We start from the raw sequence: 20833 nt of genomic DNA on the forward strand, positions 1-20833 counted from the left end.
TTGCTGTGGAGCTTCATTATGTAGGCCCGATTGATTAAATCATTAACCATATGATTGAACTCAATCTGTGTGCTTGCTGTGGCCTTCTGCCTGCCAGCCACTAGGTTTTGAGGTGGGGGCTGAAAATTCCAATCTGCCAATACATGGTTAGTTTTTCTAGCAACCAGTCCCCATCCTGAAGCTATCTAGGCCCTCCCTTCTCCCTAATAGGTCATCTCATTAGGATAAACTCAAGTATGATTGAAAGAGACTATAACAAAAGACACTCCTAATCATACAGAACTTCTGAGGGATTTTTTTTTTTTTTTTAAAGATTTTATTCATTTGAGAGAGAGTGCTCACAAGCAAAGGCTGAAGGAGAGGGAGAAGCAGGCTCCCTACTGAGCAGGGGGCCTGATGCAGGGCTCCATCCTAGGACATGATCTAAGCTGAAGGCAGAAACTTGCCCAACTGAGCCACTCATGCACTCTAATTCCAAGGGATTTTTAAACTCTGTGCTAGGAACTGCGTGGGGATGAAGACCAGATGGATTCTTTATTATATCACACCCTCCTTTAATATTATTGGAAATTCCAGCATTAATTATTTTCTATTAAAATTGAACGAGTAATTTTAGGATTTATTTTCCCCCTTAGAAGTTACCTACTGTTCACAGCTTTTCAGATGCCGTTAAGAAAAGCTTTGAATGGGATAGTTCCAGAAACTCTATGAGGTGGAACTTAATTTCCTAAGTGGCAGTGTGTGTGCATGGGAAAGGTGAAAGCAATTCAGTCTGTCTGATGTACTAGAGGTCTTTTTCCCCACTCATAAAATTAGAAGATTCAGTTTATTAAATATTTGATTATTATGTTAATGTAGACGCATACATGTTAAGTATGCACCTTATATTCATAATAGTTTGATGTAAGTTATGTGGCACAGAGTAGTTCAAAGAAGGAAGGGGGGGAGCTGCAGTAGCCCTGGGCTATCTATAGGGATGAGGTAGATTTTGAGCTGTCCTTGAGAGATGGTTAACATTTGAAAAAGCAGAGGAGAGAGAATGAATGATGTTTCAGGTGAAGAAAACTATGTGAGGAGGCAAAATTCATCATAACTTGTTTGTGCTTACACAGAGCAGAACTGCCTTATTTGAGCAAATTGTGTATGTGGGTGTAGTGGGAAATGAGATTAGGTAGATGAGGTGGGGTCAAATTATGCATGGTTTTCAAAGGCCAGCAGAATGTTTCACCTTGATGTGGTAGGTAATTGAGAGTCAAGGCTTTTGATCAGATGAGTTAGAAAATGAAAAGATGTCTTAGAGAGATGGGTTGACATTTGTATTGCTGATGGATTTTAATAAGAGGAGAGATTAGAGGAGGGGGTAGAAAGTTGGGAGTGGGAAGTGTTTCAGTAAAAGTAATTACAGGAGTGCCTGGGTGGCTCAGTCAGTTTAGCGTCTGTCTTTGGCTCAGGTCCTGGGATCCAGCCCTGCATCTGACTCCCTGCTCAGCAGGGAGTCTGCCTCTCTCTCTCTCTCTCTCTCTCTCTCTTTCTCTCTCTGCTGCTACCCTTGCTTGTACTCTGGGGGAGTCTCTCTCTGTATTTCAAATCAATAAATAAAATCTTTTTTAAAAAGTACCATAATTACAGAAAGGTGGGAACATAAAGGAAGGAATGAATATTAAAAATTTCAAAGGAAGGGACACCTGGGTGGCTCGGTGATTGAGTGTCTGCCCCCGGATCAGGACATGATCCCACGGTCTGGGGATCGAATCCCACATTGGGCTCCCTGCATGGGGCCTGCTTCTCCCTCTGACTATGTCTCTGCCTCTCTCTCTTTTTGTGTCTCTCATGAATAAGTAAATAAAATCTTTAAAAAAATTTTTTTCAAAGGAAAATTTGGCAGAGCTTGAATGGTCATTTACAGAGAAAGGGTAAATCAAGGATGGCCAGTTTTTGAATTTTTCCTTTTTGTCCTGATGTGTAGAGTGTTCTTTATTGGTGAAAACCTCATAAATCTGTTGGAATATAATCTCTCTGAATGTAAAAATAGGGAAGACCAAGTGCCTTGATCAGCACATGGAATAGTGCCTGGTATATAGAAGTGCTCAAGAAATATTTGTTGAAAGGATGAAAGAATGCATTTAACATGTCAACCTTTAGGTAAATTTTAGTTGTCACCTGTAAAAAAATTTTTTTTTTTAAGTAAGCTCCATGCCCATTGTGGAACCCAGTGTGGGCCTTGAACTTACCACTGTGAAATTAAGACCTGAACTGAGATCAAGAGTTGGACACTTATCCAGCTGAGCTACCCAGATACCCTTGCCATCTGTAAATTTAGAATATACCAATTTTTACTACCAAAACGTGACTTTTAAAATAATACTTGTTGGGATCCCTGGGTGGCTCAGCGGTTTAGCACCTGCCTTTGGCCCAGGGCACAATCCTGGAGACCCAGGATCGAGTGCCACGTTGGGCTCCCAGCATGGAGCGTGCTTCTCCCTCTGCCTGTGTCTCTGCCTCTCTCTCTCTCTAGGTCTATGATGAATAAATAAAATCTTTAAAAAAATGCTTGTTAACATTTTCCAGTAGCAAAAATTGTATATATTTGTTGTAGAAAATTGGGGAAATGTGCAAAAGTACAAAAGCATAAATAAAGTTACAGTTACATTTGCTTCAGAGATGACTGCTGTTGGTGTATAGATCCTTCTGGGGGTTTTTTTTTTTCGCAGTTGAATACATATGTATTTATAAAATGGGATCATATAAGTAATGCTGATTTTTACCTACATAAATGTCATTTTTCAAGTAAAATGGAACAATTTGAGCTTCCAAGTAATGATAATAATGGGTTTAACATGTAGAATAATGTAGGAATCCGTGAGATCATGTTGATATGAATCAGAAATGAGTTTTTCCTTAAAGTAGAATGCAAAGTAATGTAGAAGGAGTGATAGAAATAGAAATATCATCATCACCATCTAGCAGCCAACTATAGCAACACAAGACAAATCATGAATGACTGCGAAAACCGGGAGGCAAAGGTTTGGTGAGAAACAGAGTGTTTGCATGGTCTGAACTTACTTTCTCACAAGATACTTACCAATTACAAAGGGAAAGAGAATAACTTGCAGACACCACCTTCCAGCTGATGATAGTTAACTTCACCAATAATGGGACAAATTGACATCATCTCCCTTCAGTTGTGATACACTGAGGGATACAGTATCATTTCTGGGGCATTCCTCTCAGAGTGCAAAACCTGAAATTAATCATGAGGTGATATCATACAAACCCAATTGAGAGAGAGTCTACAAATTAAATGACTTGTATTTTTTTCAAAAATGTTGAAGCTATGAAAGATAAAAACCACTAAGGAATTCTTCCAGACTAGAGACTAAAGAGATGTGATGACCAAATGCAATATTTGATCCTGGCGAGAAAGATTTTTCTCTTCTATGAAAGATGGTAATGGGACAAATGATGAGATGTGAAGTCAGGTCAACAGTAGATAATAGCATTGTGTTGATTTCCTGATCTTGACACTACACCATGGTTATAGAAGAGAATGATCTTGTTTTTAGGAAATACATACAAGGCGCTTAAGGGTAAAGGGGCATCAGGTCTATAAGTTACTCTTAAGTGGTTTAAAAATACATGGAGTCGGGGGAGGGAGAGGAAAGGAATGATAATGCAAATATGGTATAATGTTAACATTTGAGGATTTTGGTTAAAGAATAGACATGACTCCTTTGTACTAGTTTTGCAATTTTTCTGTAAGTCTGATACTTTCTCACAGTGAGTTAAAAAACAAAAACAAAAAACTGGACCCAGAGCTCCTGGATTAGTCACTAGTGAATCATTGAATATTTCAATTAATTTATATAGAATTTGTGTATGTAGTGTTTGCTGACCATAGGGGCCATCATTCCCTCTCTGTATTATTGTTTTAACAATATTTTCTTAAAGTGTGTCATAAGAAAGAGAACACTGGCTTAGAAGATGGGTTTTCATCTTAAATCTGCAGCTAATCTTTAGTGAGATCTTGAGAAAATCACTGTTTCTGGATCCCAGGTTCTCCATCTGAAAATTTTTGCTGGATAAGCTGACATTGATAACCAGAGTCCAGCAGTTCTGTGATGATGGGCTCTGATTCACTGACATGGTCAGAATTCAGGGAAATGTTATCTTATAGTCAGCTACTTGAAAAGTAAGCTGAAAAGATCCCCAGAAACTGGAGCCAGAATCAGGTCATGATCTCAGGGTCCCAAGATCGAGTCCTGCAGGAAGCCTGCTTCTCCCTCAGTCTATGTCTCTGCCTCTCTCTGTGTCTTTCATGAATAATTAAATAAAATCTTTAAAAAAAACTGGAACCAGGAGATACCTGTCAAACCATCCACTCTGTCCTTTTACTAGTGGCATTCTACTTGTTTGCAGCATACCCTCTAAGTTGTTTTGACCAGTACTCTTTTTTCCAGCCATTTGTTGTTTTTCCAGAGACTGACTTGTGTTTTTAGTCACTGCTTTCTTTCAGTCATTTAAAAAAGAAATGGATTTCTCTTTGCTATTTTTTAAATTGTGATAAAATATATAAGACATACGATTTGACATTTTAATCATTTTTAAGAGTATGGTTAAGGGACATTAAATACATTCACAGTGTTGTGTAATCAACAGCACTTTTTCTATCTAAAACTCTTTCATCATCCCCAATAAAAGGTTTGTGTCCATTACATAATAACTGTCCCTTTACCCTTCCCAGGAGATTTTTACATACAGACGTGGAATACTGCCCAAGGACATAATTAAATGATAATGGAAGATTGTAAAGTAATATGAATACCAGGATTCTATTATTGAACTATGTGGTGAATTATTATAATATGTTAATATAAGTAAAAAAAAATCTGGGAGACTACATGTATTAAACTGGTAAAGAGGAATTTGGGGGAAGATTTTTACTTTTATTTATTTTGGTAATTTTTTTTTGTTTTCAACAAGGAGCTTTAAGCAGAAAAGGATATACTTTAAGCATTGTGCTAAAACTTGGTGATTTGGATGCCTCTGATTTTGGCTAATGGGTGACAGACTCTGCTGTGTTGTTGCTGAATTTGAGCTTATGTAGTACCCAAACATTTTATTATTAAAATAATGATGTTTGTTTTCACAGCTAGAGTTGGGAAGACATCACTGATTATGTCTCTGGTCAGTGAAGAATTCCCAGAAGAGGTAAATATTTTTATTTCTTTTCTGTATCTAAAGTCTTTTAAATTTATCAAAAATGAGCCTAAAGTGAAATAAATTCTGCTTTTTTTTTTTTTTTTTAATTGGCATGTGTTTCCTTTCTGACAGTTGTGACTTTAAAAGGGCTCATACTAGTTTATACAAAACATCCCTGCAATGTACTGCAGGAGCTAGAATCAAACTAGATCTGAGTTTACCTAATTGTTTGCTCTTCCTCCTTTTGATCTTAGCTAGGACATTTGTCATCTCTGTGCCTTAGTTATCTCATTTGTAAAATGGGAGCTGGAAGGGATATTAGAGATCATGTAAGCTATTAATCCTTTCTTAAAAATAATATGTTATTCATAAGCCCAAAATATAAAACAGGTGAATATTCCTTTAGTTGAAATAAAGATGAAATATTTGGCTGGCTGCCCACCTGCCTTCCATCTGACACTCCCCAGTCTTTGAGACATCAGAACCTCTAGGATTTTAACTCACATATTTGAGAACCTTTAATTTTTGCATCATTTTACAGTCATTTTACATTTTATAAATGAAGAAACTAATTCACCCCACCTCTGTCTACCTCAAATGATTATAATGTGTCTCAAATGAGATAAGCTTCATAATAGTAGAGTAACACCAAAAGCAAGGTGGTTTTATGATTACTGGCAATCGATTTGTGTTCAAAATGAGGGAGCATTGGCTAAGGCCCTATGTAAAGTTAGAATTTTGTTTGGGGAATAGGATGGGTGCAAATGGGATGAACGTTGTTTCTCTTTATCCTATTCATAAAACTGGTATTATAGCCTCACAGTTTGCATTTCCCCTGTCTTTACTCTTGTTTAGTTAGAGTATCTGTATAATTTCATTGTGCAGACAGGAATTTGATATATTATATGGTAGTGTTTTCAACAATTACAAGTGCCACATGAACCATTCATTGTTTCTTTTGCTTTTTTTTTCCTCTTAAATAAGTAATTACTTAATTTGGGAAATGAAGTGTATCATCATGTGATCACTTGGAGTATAATACTTAAAAATTTTCTGTGATAGTTTGAGTTTAGATTTGTCATTTTAGCATAGACTTCTTGGGTGTGGATAAGAGGTTTTTAATTGGTTAAAAAAAATCATATAGTCTTTCTAGAAAATGCAGTCATTAAGCAAGGCTTATGTAGCCAATCAGTTATCTTCTAGAAGATAATAATTTTGATAATTTATTGTTTTATTTGAAGATTGCTTTGGATTAACTTCATTTGTCATTTGTAGAATATCTTTAGCATTCAACAAAATAGAATGAAAACAGCAGTTCAAAAATCAAATATTTGAAATACCAATTAATTTAAATATTATGGTAGGCTGTGTTAGATCTGAAGTATTCTTAATATATCCTATGCCCACGCAGGTAGAAATATGCATGCTTTTTAATTTTTTAATTTTTTTTATTTTTTATTTTTTATTTTATTTATTTATTTTTTTGTACATGCTTTTTTAAAAGAAGTGTTTATTGGGACACCTGCGTGGTTCAGTCGGTTGAGCTTTCAACTCTTGAGCTCAGCTCAGGTCTTGATCTCAGGCTCATGGGTTCAAGCACAAAAATAAGCATTGGCAAAAGTGTAATAAATCTTGTAAGGACAGGTATGGGTGGAAGGGGCTAATATATAGACAAATTTACATGATCTGTTAACAAGTTTGATTCATAATATCCAAAGGTTTTTTTTTTTTTTTTCTATATTTGTTTGCAAATGAAGGTTCCTCCCCGGGCAGAAGAAATTACCATTCCAGCTGATGTCACCCCTGAGAGAGTTCCAACACACATCGTAGATTACTCAGGTAATGAATATTCTCTTGTGGGTGAAGCTGTAGGATTAATTTAATAGTCCTCAAGAAAGGTATATATACTGAGCTTTAAAAAATATTCTAGGATAGGTGTTTTTTTCTTTGGCAGTAAATAATCATTTACTATTCTTGTTTCATTTATATCTCCCTGCCAACCCCTACCCGATACCCCCTATAAAGCCTCCATCTTGCAGTTCTCAGTCCCATATTTGCTAAGTTGGGTTCCATAATAATGAAAAGGAAAGAGAGATGATAAAAAACTAGTAGGGCAGCCCTGGTGGCATAGCGGTTTAGTGCTGCCTGCAGCCCAGGGTGTGATCTTGGAGTCCCGGGATTGAGTCCCACGTCAGGCTCCCTGCATGGAGCCTGCTTCTCCCTCTGCCTGTGTCTCTGCCTCTCTCTCTCTCTCTCTCTCTCTGTATGTCTCTCATGAATAAATAAATAAAATCTTAAAAAAAAAAAAAAAGACAAGTAGTAGATAAATCATTACCCTCCTTGACTTGGCATATTTGCAGAGATAAGTTTTGGATTAATTTTGTTACCAGGCATTCAGGAATGCTCTGATGATGCAGAAAGAGTTCTGAATTTCAGAATTTGTTGAGTTCTAAATTTGTTTTTTAATTTATCAGCCTTTGTCTCCTACCCAAATAATAGTTAAAACAGTTGTAAGCTTGCTTACATTATATGGTAACAGAAGCACATTTGTATTGCTTTTAATAATTTAAAATTTTTCTACCCACTAGTACTGACTTTTTAATCATTAAAGTATTTTGCTTTGTTCTGGGACTTCTTTTTTTTTTTTTTTAAAGGAATGTCTGGCTGGATCATGCAACTCTTGATCTTGGGGTTGTGAGTTCGAGCCTCATGTTTGGAGTCAGTTGTAACAGATATTCCACTCTGATGAGGGATGTTCATAATGCAGGAGGCTATGTGGGGCAGGAATTATATGGGAAATCTCTGTACTTTCTACTCAGTTTTGCTGTGCATTTACAACTGCTTTAGAAAATAAAATCTGTAAGAAAGGTATAACTATATTGGTAATACTTTGTTTTCCTAAGTTGGTATTCCACATGTTCTAAAAGTGAAATTCCTACCTAGGACTGTAGGACTGCCCAGTCCAATACATTATGACTATTGCATGCTTAAAATGCTTAAAACTAGGCTAGTCTAAATTGAAATGTGCTGTAAGTATAAAATGCAGGTGGAATTAGAAGACTTGGTATGAGAAAAAGAATGTAAATCTCAATAATTCTTTCATTGAGTATATGTTGAAATTTTAATATTTTTGATATCTTAGGTAAAATAAAAATGTACTTTTACCTGTTCCTTTTTAATTTTTTAAAGGAGGAGGGGCAGAGGGAGAGGTGGAGAGATGGTCTTAAGCAGGCTCTATGCCCAGGTGGAACCCAACATGGGGCTCAGTCTCACAACCCTGAGATCATGACCTGAGCCGAAATCAAGAGTCAGATGCTTGAGCCACCCAGGCACCCCATCCTGTTAGTTTTTTTTTTTTTAATGTGACTAATAGAACATTAAAAATGACATACGTGGCTTGCATGTCTGGCTACTAGATTGCACTATACCCAAAGCTGAGGGGGTTGGATGCTCTCTGCTGCAGTTAGCCTTATAACCTGCTTTATTTACAGAATTATTCTTTTTCAGCATTGGAATTGGAGCCATAACCCATTGATTACTCAACATATGAAAAGATATTTAAGATATGGCCAGTTATTTAGCATAAATTAAAATTCTGTTGCATTCATTTATGGTATTAGTTTGTATGTCAGAAATAACAGGCATTTTTTGGGGAAAATATTTAACATAAGGTAATCCAAATTAATGTCAGTTATTGCTTTCCTCTTCATTTGTATGCTTTTTTCTTTTTTTTAAAGATTGATTGATTGATTGATTGATTGATTGATTTATTAGAGAGAGTGCAAGCACAAGCTGGAGAGGCAGAGGGAAAGGGAGAGAATCTCAAGCAGACTCTCCACTGAGTGCAGAGCCCGATGCAGGGCTTGATCTCCTGACCCTGAGATCATGACCTGAGCCAAAATCAAGACTATTCATTTGTATGCTTTTTCATCATAGCTGTGATCATGCATATCTCCTGCACTGTAGGGTTATATGCACATCTACCATTTGAGACCCATTCCAGCCAGAGATAAGCGCTAGCAAGGGAATTCTTGACTCTTCACTATCATGCTTTGGTTTTGCTTCTGGGGCTTGCTCTCTCAAGATACAAGCTCTTAGCTTGTATTGTCCAGATTCTCACCTGGCCTTCTGACCCTGTGTGTATGGACTCTTTGTCTGGGCTTCTGACTGCAGCACCTAGTCCTCTAGCTTGGGTTTCTGATCCCTTTGGCCTGACCCTTCTCAATTTTGGATCAGATGCTGGCCTAGATTTATCACACAATGCCTTCTGCTCTTCTGTGCCTGAGTTATCCTTGTCTTCCAGGGCCAGTCAGCTTCCTTATCATAGTCCAGCTCTTTCTTTTTGCTGGCTTGCCCTTGTCTTTGCCACCTCATCTGGCACTACACTATATAAATGACATAAGAGATGAGGGATGTTGGATGTATGCCATGTAGAAGTTAGCTTGGCCATTAGTTTTTATGAAAATTTTTAAAATAATGGACTTTTTTTGACTTTGTCATTTGTAGAAGCAGAACAGAGTGATGAACAGCTTCATCAAGAGATTTCACAGGTGAGTTAAAGAAAATAGCTGTTGGGTTTTTTTTGTGGGAAAATTGTGATGATTTTGTGAGACTACCTTTTTCATTCTCTGACTTAGGTCTTTTCAATTCTTTGTTGTTACTGCTGACTTTGAGTATGTATTTCTGCAATAAGTCCTTAGGAACTTTTTCCTCTTTGAGGCATGCAAAGTTTGGGGGTTTTTTTAGGTTTCAAATTTTATTCTTTCTTTGGCCCAAATATATTAACTAGTTGGCAATTAAATGCTAATGTTTACATTTATTTTGTTTAAAAATACCATTAGGGCAGCCCGGGTGGCTCAGCGGTTTAGCGCCATCTTCAACCCAGGGCATGATCCTGGAGACCCGGGATCGAGTCCCATGTTGGGCTTCCTGCATGGAGCTTGGTTCTCCCTCTGTCTGTGTCTCTACCTCATTGTCTCTGTTTCTCATGAGTAAAAAAATAAAATCTTAAAAAAAACCCCAAAAACATTAATTTCTTATTTTTTTCTTGTAGGCTAATGTCATCTGCATAGTTTATGCAGTTAACAACAAACATTCTATTGATAAGGTATGGACGTGTGACTTTTTTTTACTATATTTAGTTAAATTTCAATGGGGGCACTTTTAAAATTGATCCTCAGTTTAGAATTTTAGCGGTCCCAGGGCAGAGTATTTTTCAGAGAAGATCCTCATTGTGGCTTAGCTCTTACTAATTTTCTTTTTAGGTAACAAGTCGATGGATTCCTCTCATAAATGAAAGAACGGACAAAGACAGCAGGTATTTTTTTTTTCCTTCTGAACTTTGTATAATGAAAAATTTCAAACTTAGAGAAAAGTTGCAAGAAATAGTACAATGAATACCTGTAAACCCTTCACTTAAATACACTAGTTAACATTTTACCACATTTACTTTACCTATAGATCTTTATTTATACACACACACTGATTTCAGGAGGAATTATTTGAGGCAGCACATATATTTGGAAGCAAAGCATAAAATAGAGTTCTGGTACTATAATGATTTACAACTTCAGACATTAACTATTCTGGTAATTATATTATTTCTCTTTCTCAAACCCACTGCTTAAGAAGTTTCCACTTTAGAATTCCTCTTCACTTGTATAGGTTGTACCTTCTCTGTGGAAATGCCACTTGGGTGAGGAATGGCTTCACCTTGTCACTGATTGCTCACAAGGTGGTGTGTATGATGTCATGGGACTGGGAGGAAAACAAGTGCTCTTTGAGATCTGACATATCCATTTGACTTGACTGAGCCTTACTTCCTCGTCTGTAGTGGAGAAGACACTAATGCCTGTCTTGGCTGCATGTGGTAATTTTGAGAAGGCAGTGAAATAACACACGTGTACGTGCTTTATAAGTTCTCTAGAGATCACTAGAGATCTTTAGGAATGCAGAGAGGGAAATTTCTTTGAAATTCTTTGGAAGGTATATATGTGATGGGAAGAAGTAAGAGAACACATCTTCTATGTTTTTCTGAGCAGGGTGATAGTTCTGGATATAAACGTTTCAAGTTTTAAGTCAAAATGTAAACTAAAAATTTTTCTTGCAATATTATTTAATGGAACGTGTTATTAGGCATTTTTAAACATTAGGGAAGTCAGATTAATAACTGTGTATTGTACACATTTGGTCCTTTATTTAATTTTTTAGATTTCTCTCTCTCTTTTTTTTTTTAAAGATTTTATTTATTTATTCATGAGACACACACACACACACAGAGGCAGAGACACAGGCAGAGGGAGAAGCAGACTCCATGCAGGGAGCCTGATGGCAGCACTCGATCCGGGACTCCAGGATCACACCCTGGGCTGAAGGTGGCGCTAAACTGCTGAACCACCCAGGCTGCCCTAGATTTCTCTTTTGATTGGACATTTTTGTGCCTTGAAACTGTAAAGATCTGGTGCTTAACAGTTGAACATGGTCATTGGCCCTGCCTCATGTATTTATGGAGGGAGACTTTGTGACTGAGATGGCATTTTATATGCTATGTCTCAAGCTCTTAAGGCTCTTCTTTGTCATAGTTTTAAACTTTGATGTGACTTCCTGACAAGGTAAAAAGGAGACAGTGACCTGAGAAGTTGTGCTATCCACTGTAGTAGACTCTAATTAGTTGTGGCGATTTAACTTCAAATTAAGTAAAATTAAATCCAACTAAAATTTCAATTCCTAGGAATAGCCACGTTTCAGGCGCTCACTAGCTACTTGTGGCTAATGGTTACAGTAATGGGCAGTACAGATAGAGATCATTTCCATCACACAAGGGAGTATCAGATAGGCTGCCTTGGAGGAGTTCACAGCTATATGCTCCTGACACTTGCTCTTCTTGCTGAACACTGGAGCTGTTTTCAGAAGGGACTTTTCAGAGAAGGCAGTTTTTCTGGGATCTATCAAGCATCAGATTGGACTCCTGAATTAAATAAGTTTCACTATGATAGCTTCCTAAAATTCTGTGGTGAATTCTGTGGCCTTTTTGGTATCATCTGAAGGTAGCTTTTGACATTCAAAGATCAAGTTGAGCTTTCTTAGGTGTAGCTGTTTTTTTTCCCTCTTTGAATCATATAAACATAATTATTTTTCTTGTGGTTGACTTGTCCCAAGAGGGGCTGTTTCTTTCTTTTTTTTAAATCTTTTTTTAAGGATTTGAATTTATTTGAGAGAGAGTGAGTGAGAGAGAGAGAGCACGAGTGGGAGGAGGGAGAAGCATACTTAACTGTTGAGCAGGGAGCCTGATGTGGGGCTTGGTCCCAGGACCCTGGGATCATGACCTGAGCTGAAGGCAGATGCTTAACTGACTGAGCCACCCAGGCACCCTGTTTCTTTACTATATGGACCTTACACTTTCCCAATAACTTCTTTCCTGAGCCTCATAAGTTTATATTTGTTGCACAAATATTTTTCCTTAGGACTTCCTTGGACTGGTAGCATAGTGGTTCTTATTCAGGTGTGCCCATTAGTGTCACCTCAGGTATTTTCAAAGAATGTAGATGCCTTTGCCCCACCCCACCCCTGGAGTTTTAGAATCTGTACGTTTGGAGTAGGGCTTGGACATGTGTATTTTTTTAAGCTCTGTTAATTATTTTGTGCACACCTTTAGTTGCAAACCACTACATTTTTGGAGAGACCCTCCTGGCTTTTTTAGGAATCTATATTTGGGTTATATAGATGTGGATTATATAGATACAGACTATATATATAGTCCCTTTATGCATAATCATTGTAAGGGGTAAATAAATGCAAGAATTTCTTTTGCTATCTGGAGTTTCAGCAAGATGATTTGCTTTCTCTCCAAGCTCTCTGTAGGTCATACAAATAACAGTTCCCTACTAGACTAGCTCTCTTTGATAATCCCCATTTAGATTTCTCATAGGACTGTCAGATTTAATCTGTTTAAAACAAAATCTTTAATTCCCTGCCTGCTCCCCACTACTCCTCCCCCCCCCCAATGAATCTTTTCTATCTCAGGAGGCCTACTCATTTTGTCCAGCCAGAAACCTATGTGTTTTTCTTGATTTCTGCCTTGCCCTCAACCTCCATATGTAATCTACCAGTTGTTCCTATTAGTTCTACTTCTTTTTTTTTTTTTTTAAGATTTTATTTATTTATTCATAGAGACACACAGAGAGAGAGAGGCAGAGACACAAGCAGAGGGAGAAACAGGCTCCACGCAGGGAGCCCGACGTGGGACTCGATTCTGGGTCTCGAGGATCATGCCCTGGATTGAAGGCGGCGCTAAACTGTTGAGCCACCCAGGCTGCCCTATTAGTTCTACTTCTAAAATATATCTCAAATTTGAATACTTTCTCTCCATCTTTACTGCTATAATCCAGGCCAGCACATTTTTTTTTAAGATTTTGTTTATTTATTCATGAGAGAGAGAGAGAAAGGCAGAGACCCAGGCAGAGGGAGAAGCAGGCTCCATGCAGGGAGCCCAATGTGGGACTCGATCCCAGGTCTCCAGGATCACGCCTTGGGCCAAAGGCAGGCACTAAACCGCTGAGCCACCCAGGGATCCCCCAGGCCAGCACATTTTAAAAAGCTTTTTATTATTGAAAAAAAATCAGACACATTCAGAAGTAAAGAGGATCATCTTTCTCTATCATCTGTATATCTTTCACCAGCCTCAATTCATGGCCAGTATTTGTTTTGTTTTGTTTTGTTTTGAGTATGTGTTAAAATATTTCTTGATCATTGCCCATTTTTCTACTTGATAATTTTACTTTTATTACTTGTATTTTTTTCTTTTTAGTATCTATTTAGTATGTTTTATACATTTTTAATACAAGAATTGAGAAAATGGGAAATAATATACTGAAACACAAATTTAGAGATATTTCTCTAGGTGGATATCCACACATTAATCAAAAATGTCTGTCACTATCATGGCCAGTCTTATTTCATTTATTACCCCTCCCATTGGATCATTCTGAACAAATCATACTGTAAATATTTCAATATGTATCTCTGAAAGACACCATATGACTCATTTTAAAATGTTGATCCTAGCTCAGTGGTTGAGTGTCTGCCTTTGGCTCAGGGCATGATCCTGGGGTCCTGAGATTGAGTCCCACATCTGGCTCCCTGCATGGAGCCTGCTTCTCCCTCTGCCTATGCCTCTGCCTTTCTCTCTGTGTGTGTCTCTCATGAGTAAATAAATAAAATCTTAAAAAATATTGACCCAGTCATGTTGTACCCCTCTCTTAATTCTTCAGTGGCTTCCTGTTTTATACTTATAATAAAATGCCTACTCCTTACCACAGCTTGTGTGTCTGACCTTTGCTCCTCCTTCCAACCCCTTTACACACCTCTTCCCCTTTGTTTAGTACTCCAGCCACTCTGACATTTTTCTGTTCTTTGGACTCACCAGAATGTTTTTTCAGTTTGAGCCCTTTGTACACACTGTCCCTTCTTCCTCCACAGCTCTTTTCTGGCTCTTCACAGTGCATATTCCGTTTCAGCCTTCACTCTTTGACCCAAATGCCACCTTGTCAGGGAGATTTCCCTCTGATTCCTGTATAATTAGCCCTCCCATTACTCTGCTGCATATCCCCTTATTTACTTTCTTTATTGCACTTACAGAATTGGAAAGTGTATTGTTTATTTACTTTTGTTCATTTTCTGATTTTCAGTTTAGCATGAGTAGGGACCTTGTCTGTCTTGTATCCTTAATGCTTAGAACAGTACCTGGCTTATAAGAAGTACTCAGTAGGGATGTCTGACTGGCTCAATCAGAAGAGCATGCAACTCTTAACCTCAGGATCTTGAGTTCAAGTCCCATGTTGGGCATAGAGATTACTGAAGAACATAAATTAACTTTAAAAAAATTTTTAAGGGACACCTGGGTGGCTCAGTGGTTGAGCGTCTGCCTTCACTCACAACGTGATCCTGGGGTCTGGGATTGAGTCCTGCATTGGGCTTCTTGCATGAAGCCTGCTTCTCCTCCCTCTGCCTATGTCTCTGCCTCACTCTCTGTCTCTGTCTCTCATGAATAAATAATAAAATCTTTCAAAAATAAAAAATAATTTAAAAAATTTTAAAAATTTAAGAAGTACTCAGTAAATATTTGTTGAATATGAACATACCATCTAGGAGACTAGAACTGACTACAGTAGAGGGTTCATGTTGGGGGGATTAAGTAAAGCTAATTAGAATGGGTTATTGTGTACTTTAAAATATTTAAGATCTTCTGCAAACTTCCTTATTATTGCAATGTATCCTTTTTATTTCAGGTTGCCTTTGATACTGGTTGGGAACAAATCTGATCTAGTGGAATATAGTAGTATGGAGACCATCCTTCCCATTATGAACCAGTACACAGAAATAGAAACCTGTGTGGAGGTATGACCATGTGATTGCTGCTGGTGAATTCTCACTAAACCAAGGTTTGAAATAGGATGTGGGAAGGAGTGGGATGGAGTAAATTTCCTGCTGTTTGTGAAGTCATGTAAACCAAATACAGCAAAGGACTTGGAATTACCTCTGAGTTCTTTGTAGACATTGTGATAGCAACAAAGAAAAATGTATTTTTCAGTTTCTTTAAGCAACCTTATTACCTTATATTGATAGTTTAAAATTTGTTTTTAGTGCCCATAATTGCTTTCAGAATATAAAATTTTGAACTTTTTTTTTCCAGTGTTCAGCAAAAAACCTGAAGAACATATCAGAGCTCTTTTATTATGCACAGAAAGCTGTTCTTCATCCTACTGGGCCCCTGTACTGCCCAGAGGAGAAGGAGGTAATCCCTGGCCCCCCAGGGTGTGTTAGTAGGGGCTGGAATATGTAGGGAGTAACCTTAGTATTGATTTTTAGTAACTCTTGAGTACTCTTCTAAACTGCTGAAATTTAAATTTATTGTTTATTAAATAATTACATTTTCTAGGCACTTCAAAGACATTCATGTTAATACTATGAATAGTATTCCAGATCAAATAATTTTTCAGGAAATGTCATTAAACAAACAGAAGAATTGGCAAAAATAAGTTTGAAGACTTACCTAGTGGTCTACTTACTCTCTTAGTATAGAGTTCACAAACTTAAAAACACATTACAAATGAAAACCTTGTGTAATGATTGGACACAGGAACAACATGTAACACAATTCGAATACTCTTTTTTGTTTCATAGTTAAACACAATAATATCTAAATTTAACAATATTTGCCATAGACTTTTTTCTTTTTTTAAAAAAGAATATGTATTTGTTTTTTAATTCCAGTATAATTAACATACAGTGATGTGTTAATTTCAGATATACAATATAGTGATTCAGCAGTTCTCTATATTACTCAGTGCTCATTGTGATAAATGTACCCTTAATCCCCTTCACCTGTTTGCCATAGACCTTTTTTTTTTTTTTTTTTTTTTCATAGACCTTTTTTTAAGATTTATTATTTTATTTGAGAAGGAAGGAGAGAGAGGGAGAGACTGAAAGAGCGAGTGATTGAGAGAGAGAGAGAGACAGTGTGCATGCACTGGAGAAGGGGCAGAGGGAGAGAGAAGGAGAATCCTCAACCAGACTCCATGCTGAGCTCAGAGCCTGATGCAGGACTCGATCCCAGAACCCTGAGATCATGACCTGAGCTGAAACCAAGAGTCGGCCGCTCAACTGACTGGGCCACCCAGGCTCCCCTACCATAGAGTTTAAAAGTTAACTTTTACTGAGATATAACACATATCGCAAAATTCATCCTTTTAAAGTATACAGTTTAGTGATTGCTAGCTAGTATATTCACAAACTTACACATCTGCCACCACCCCAAATGTCTAATTGCAGGACATTTTACCACCCCAGGAAAGAAACCTTGAACCCATTAGCAGTCACTTCATTCTCCTTTCCCCAGCCCTTGGCAACCACTAATCTACTTTCTGTCTATGAATTTGCCAATTCTGAACATTTCATATAAATGCAATCATTCAATAGGCAGTCTTTTCTTTTTCTGTCTGGCTTCTTTCACTTCACATAATGTTTTCATCATACATCTGTGTTGTAGCATGGATCAGCATTTCATGTCTTTTTATGGATAAATAATACTTCCTTGTATGGATATACCACATGTCATATTTTTATTCATTCATCTGTTGATTGACATGTGGATTGTTTCCATTTTTTTAATTGTGAATAGAGCTGCTTTTAACATTCATATGAAAGTTTGAATACCTGTTTTCATTTCTTTTGAGTGTATATTGAGGAGTGGAATTGCTAAGTCACATGATAGTTCTGTTTAATTTATTGAGGAACCACCAAACTAAACGGCAGGTTCTGATTTCTGCATATATTTGCTGTGCCAATACTTGTTATTTTCCTGTATGTGTGTGTGTGTGTGGTTTATTATAGCCATCCTGGTGGTGACAGTGGTTTTGATTTGGATTTCCCTGATGCCTAATGATGTTGAACATCTTTTTCACGTGCTTATTGGCTATTTGTATATAGAGAAATGTTTATTTAAGTCATTGTTCACGTCTTGAGTTACCTTTTTATTGTTGAGTTTTTTTTTTTAATGGAATTTTTTTAACTTTATTTTTTTTAATTTTTATTTATTTATGATAGTCACACAGAGAGAGAGAGAGAGGCAGAGACACAGGCAGAGGGAGAAGCAGGCTCCATGCACCGGGAGCCCGATGTGGGATTCGATCCCGGGTCTCCAGGATCACGCCCTGGGCCAAAGGCAGGCGCTAAACCGCTGCGCCACCCAGGGATCCCATATTGTTGAGTTTTTAAGAAATAAAAAGTTGCAGATTTTTCCAGGAAAAGTTTATAGTATCAGTGGTTGGCAGACTTTGACCTGTGGGCCAAATTGGCCTGTCACCTGTTCTTGTATAGCCTGTGAGCTAAGAATTAATATATTATACATTTTTCAATGATTGAAAAAAAATCCAAAGAAATAACATTTTGTTATACAGGAAAATTATATGACTTTCAAATATCATCATTTATAAATAAAATTTTATTGCAACACAGCTACACTTGTTCATTTATGTTTATCTGTGACTGCTTTCATGCTGCAAAGGCAGAGTTGAGTAGCTGCAATAGCCTGTGTGTGCTACTCTCACTTCTCACTGCTGCTCGAGGCACTGCTGATTGCACTGACACAGTTATAACTTAATAGTGTGAGTACTGGTGCCACAGCGCCATAGAATTTTATCATTTTATTATCATGCTATTACATAGCATGTCAAAACAAGAAAAGAAATCTGTGACAAAGCAGATATATCTTCTGAGCTCAAACTCCAGTTCCAGCATTGTTTTTGGGAGGACTTTGGTGCAAATGCAAAGTAAATTTCCATATTTCATAATCCACTTAACTGTGCACTTGAGGAGCTTCCACCTAACCTTCAATTGGGAGTTGATCAATCTGTAGTATAATGACATGCTGATGGGAAAATATCAAGAATCTGATTTTATAAATGTCTTCCAAGCAGTTAATATGCTCAATTAAAATTACATATTTATGGATATGTGTCAGTATTGGCCATATGTATCTACAGAATGATTTTCAGAAATGAAATATGTAACATCTCATTGCAGACCAGCATTAACAGGTGAACATTTTCAGTCTTCATGATAGAGAACACTAATGTTGAACCCTAACTAAACCAAATGGTATTCCTCCCAAAAGAATCCCATTTTTCTTATTAGTAAACCTGTATAGCAAATTTATATTATTACTATAATAATATCACATTTTGAATTCTGTCAATAAAAACTTTATGGAATTTTGACTCTCTCTTGCTATATAAGTACCTTCATAATACTCTTGATTTTGCTTGTTGGCCCCCAAAGTCTAAAATATTTGCTGGGTGGCTCTTCACAGAAAAAGTGCTGACCACTGGTATATGTAATTAATCTAAATTATCCCTTAATCTGACCCTGATATACTCTTCCTTAATCTTGGTTTACTGTTCCATAATTGGAACAGCTTCTTTTTAATTTATTCTTAGTCCACTATTTCCCTAATTTGCCTCATAATAGTTACTAGGCACACTTATTAAAAACACCAGTTCCATTCTGATTCACTCAGGTACCATATTTTATGATCAAGGAAATTTGGGAAAGTTGTACTGTAGAGATTTACCTGAGGCCTTGGCCTAGTGGTGCATTAAATCCCCTCTATTATAATAGACTATGCAGTGCTTTAATTGCTACTTTTTTCCTAGGCTTATTATTAGTCCTAATCTGCTTATCACCTCTGCCCCTCCCCCAGTCCCAGAGAGTAAAACATCTACCACCATCTGTTACTTATTTCTTAGGGGGACTTGTCTGAGATAAAGTGTGTAACTTTTTAAAGATTAAACCTTGCTTTAGACAAGTATAAGCTTTGAGTCTAAGCTTATACCAGAACCGTTTATTTAGACAATAATAAACTTTTTTTCTAAGTAAGCTCTACACCCAGCATGGGGCTGGAAATCAGGACCCCGAGATCAAGAACTGTACCCTCTACCAACTGAGCCAGCCAGGTGCCCCAACAATAATGAACTTTTAACAGAGAGGGGGTGCCTGGGTGACTCAGTACATTGAACTCTTGATTTCAGATCAGGTCATGATCTCAGGGTTGTGAGATCCAGCCCTGGTCCGGCTCCAGGCTCAGTGCAGAGCCTTAAGATTCTCTCCTTCTGCCCCTCCACCCCAGTTAATGGGCACATGCACGCACGCGCTCTACGCGCTCTCTCTCTCTCTCTCTTCCCTCCCTCAAAAATAAATAAGCTTACAAAAAATAAACTTTTACCATAGATTTGAGGTGTAATCATAAAAAAAAGTAATATTTGAGATTGAAGGCTGATGACTAATTCAAAATTAATTTGTGATGATGGACTCTGTATGTCCCATGGAGTCCTCTGCTTACCCAATAATGAAAAAGATGTGACTTGTATAATGTTTATTCTGTGAGGATTTCAATTACTCATATGCAAAATGAATTTTTTATTACTGTAAAAATTTTTTACAGCTTTATTGAAATATATTTTTAATACCTTTTAAACATAGTCATATTTTGGTGTTATATTTTAAGGTAGTTACTATTTAGATACTGTATTGAGGCAGTACCTTAGACCACTTTAGCTTCTGATGCATTTCAAGCTTTAATGAAAAATGCATCATTTTATTTTTCTCCAAATTACCTGTTGTTTAATGTAGCTTTTTATGATATGAGGAAAACCACTTATACAAAATAAAGTTATTTTTAGATTCTGTTTTTTACATCATTCAGCTCTTGCTACTTTTTGAAACATTTAGGTTATATAACAGGTTTTTAAAAGGAGAATCAAAACAATCTCATCTTTATTAATTTTGAATATCTAATGTTAGGATCACATTTATAGAAGTTATATCTTACCATTCTTTAAGAAATCACCCATGATTGTAGACTTTCTAGCTTCTAACCTATTTAATAACTCTTTTTACAGAGAAAGCCATATCAAATGGTTTCTTTTTTACTTAACTTTTTTCAATTCTTTACAATCTCTTTATATCATAGGTTTTATCTTTGTCTCATTAGATCAAATTGCTCTCTTAGAGACCTTATTTAAAACAAAATAAGAGATTGTGTGTATGTGTTTGAGAAGATAAGTGTTCCCAATTTTTA

At 36.9% G+C, this 20833-nt stretch overlaps 1 protein-coding gene across 15 annotated transcripts in view; it reads left to right on the forward strand.

Moving 5' to 3' along the window:
- Nucleotides 1-20833, forward strand: part of RHOT1 (ras homolog family member T1) — a 63697-nt gene that overhangs the window by 13101 nt on the left and 29763 nt on the right. For all 15 annotated transcript variants that reach the window (XR_012008623.1, XR_012008621.1, XR_012008622.1 and 12 more), the window contains exons 2-8: nucleotides 5150-5208; nucleotides 6957-7038; nucleotides 9706-9749; nucleotides 10253-10306; nucleotides 10464-10516; nucleotides 15486-15594; nucleotides 15890-15991. Coding sequence is in view for 11 of the 15 variants with exons in the window: in XM_072779433.1 (XP_072635534.1) it covers nucleotides 5150-5208; nucleotides 6957-7038; nucleotides 9706-9749; nucleotides 10253-10306; nucleotides 10464-10516; nucleotides 15486-15594; nucleotides 15890-15991 (503 nt within the window). In the remaining 4 variants the exon portion in view is untranslated. The remainder of the gene's footprint in view (nucleotides 1-5149; nucleotides 5209-6956; nucleotides 7039-9705; nucleotides 9750-10252; nucleotides 10307-10463; nucleotides 10517-15485; nucleotides 15595-15889; nucleotides 15992-20833) is intronic.

The sequence above is a fragment of the Canis lupus genome, chromosome 16 (genome assembly GCF_048164855.1).
Source record: "Canis lupus baileyi chromosome 16, mCanLup2.hap1, whole genome shotgun sequence".
In the NCBI taxonomy this organism is placed as follows: domain Eukaryota; kingdom Metazoa; phylum Chordata; class Mammalia; order Carnivora; family Canidae; genus Canis; species Canis lupus.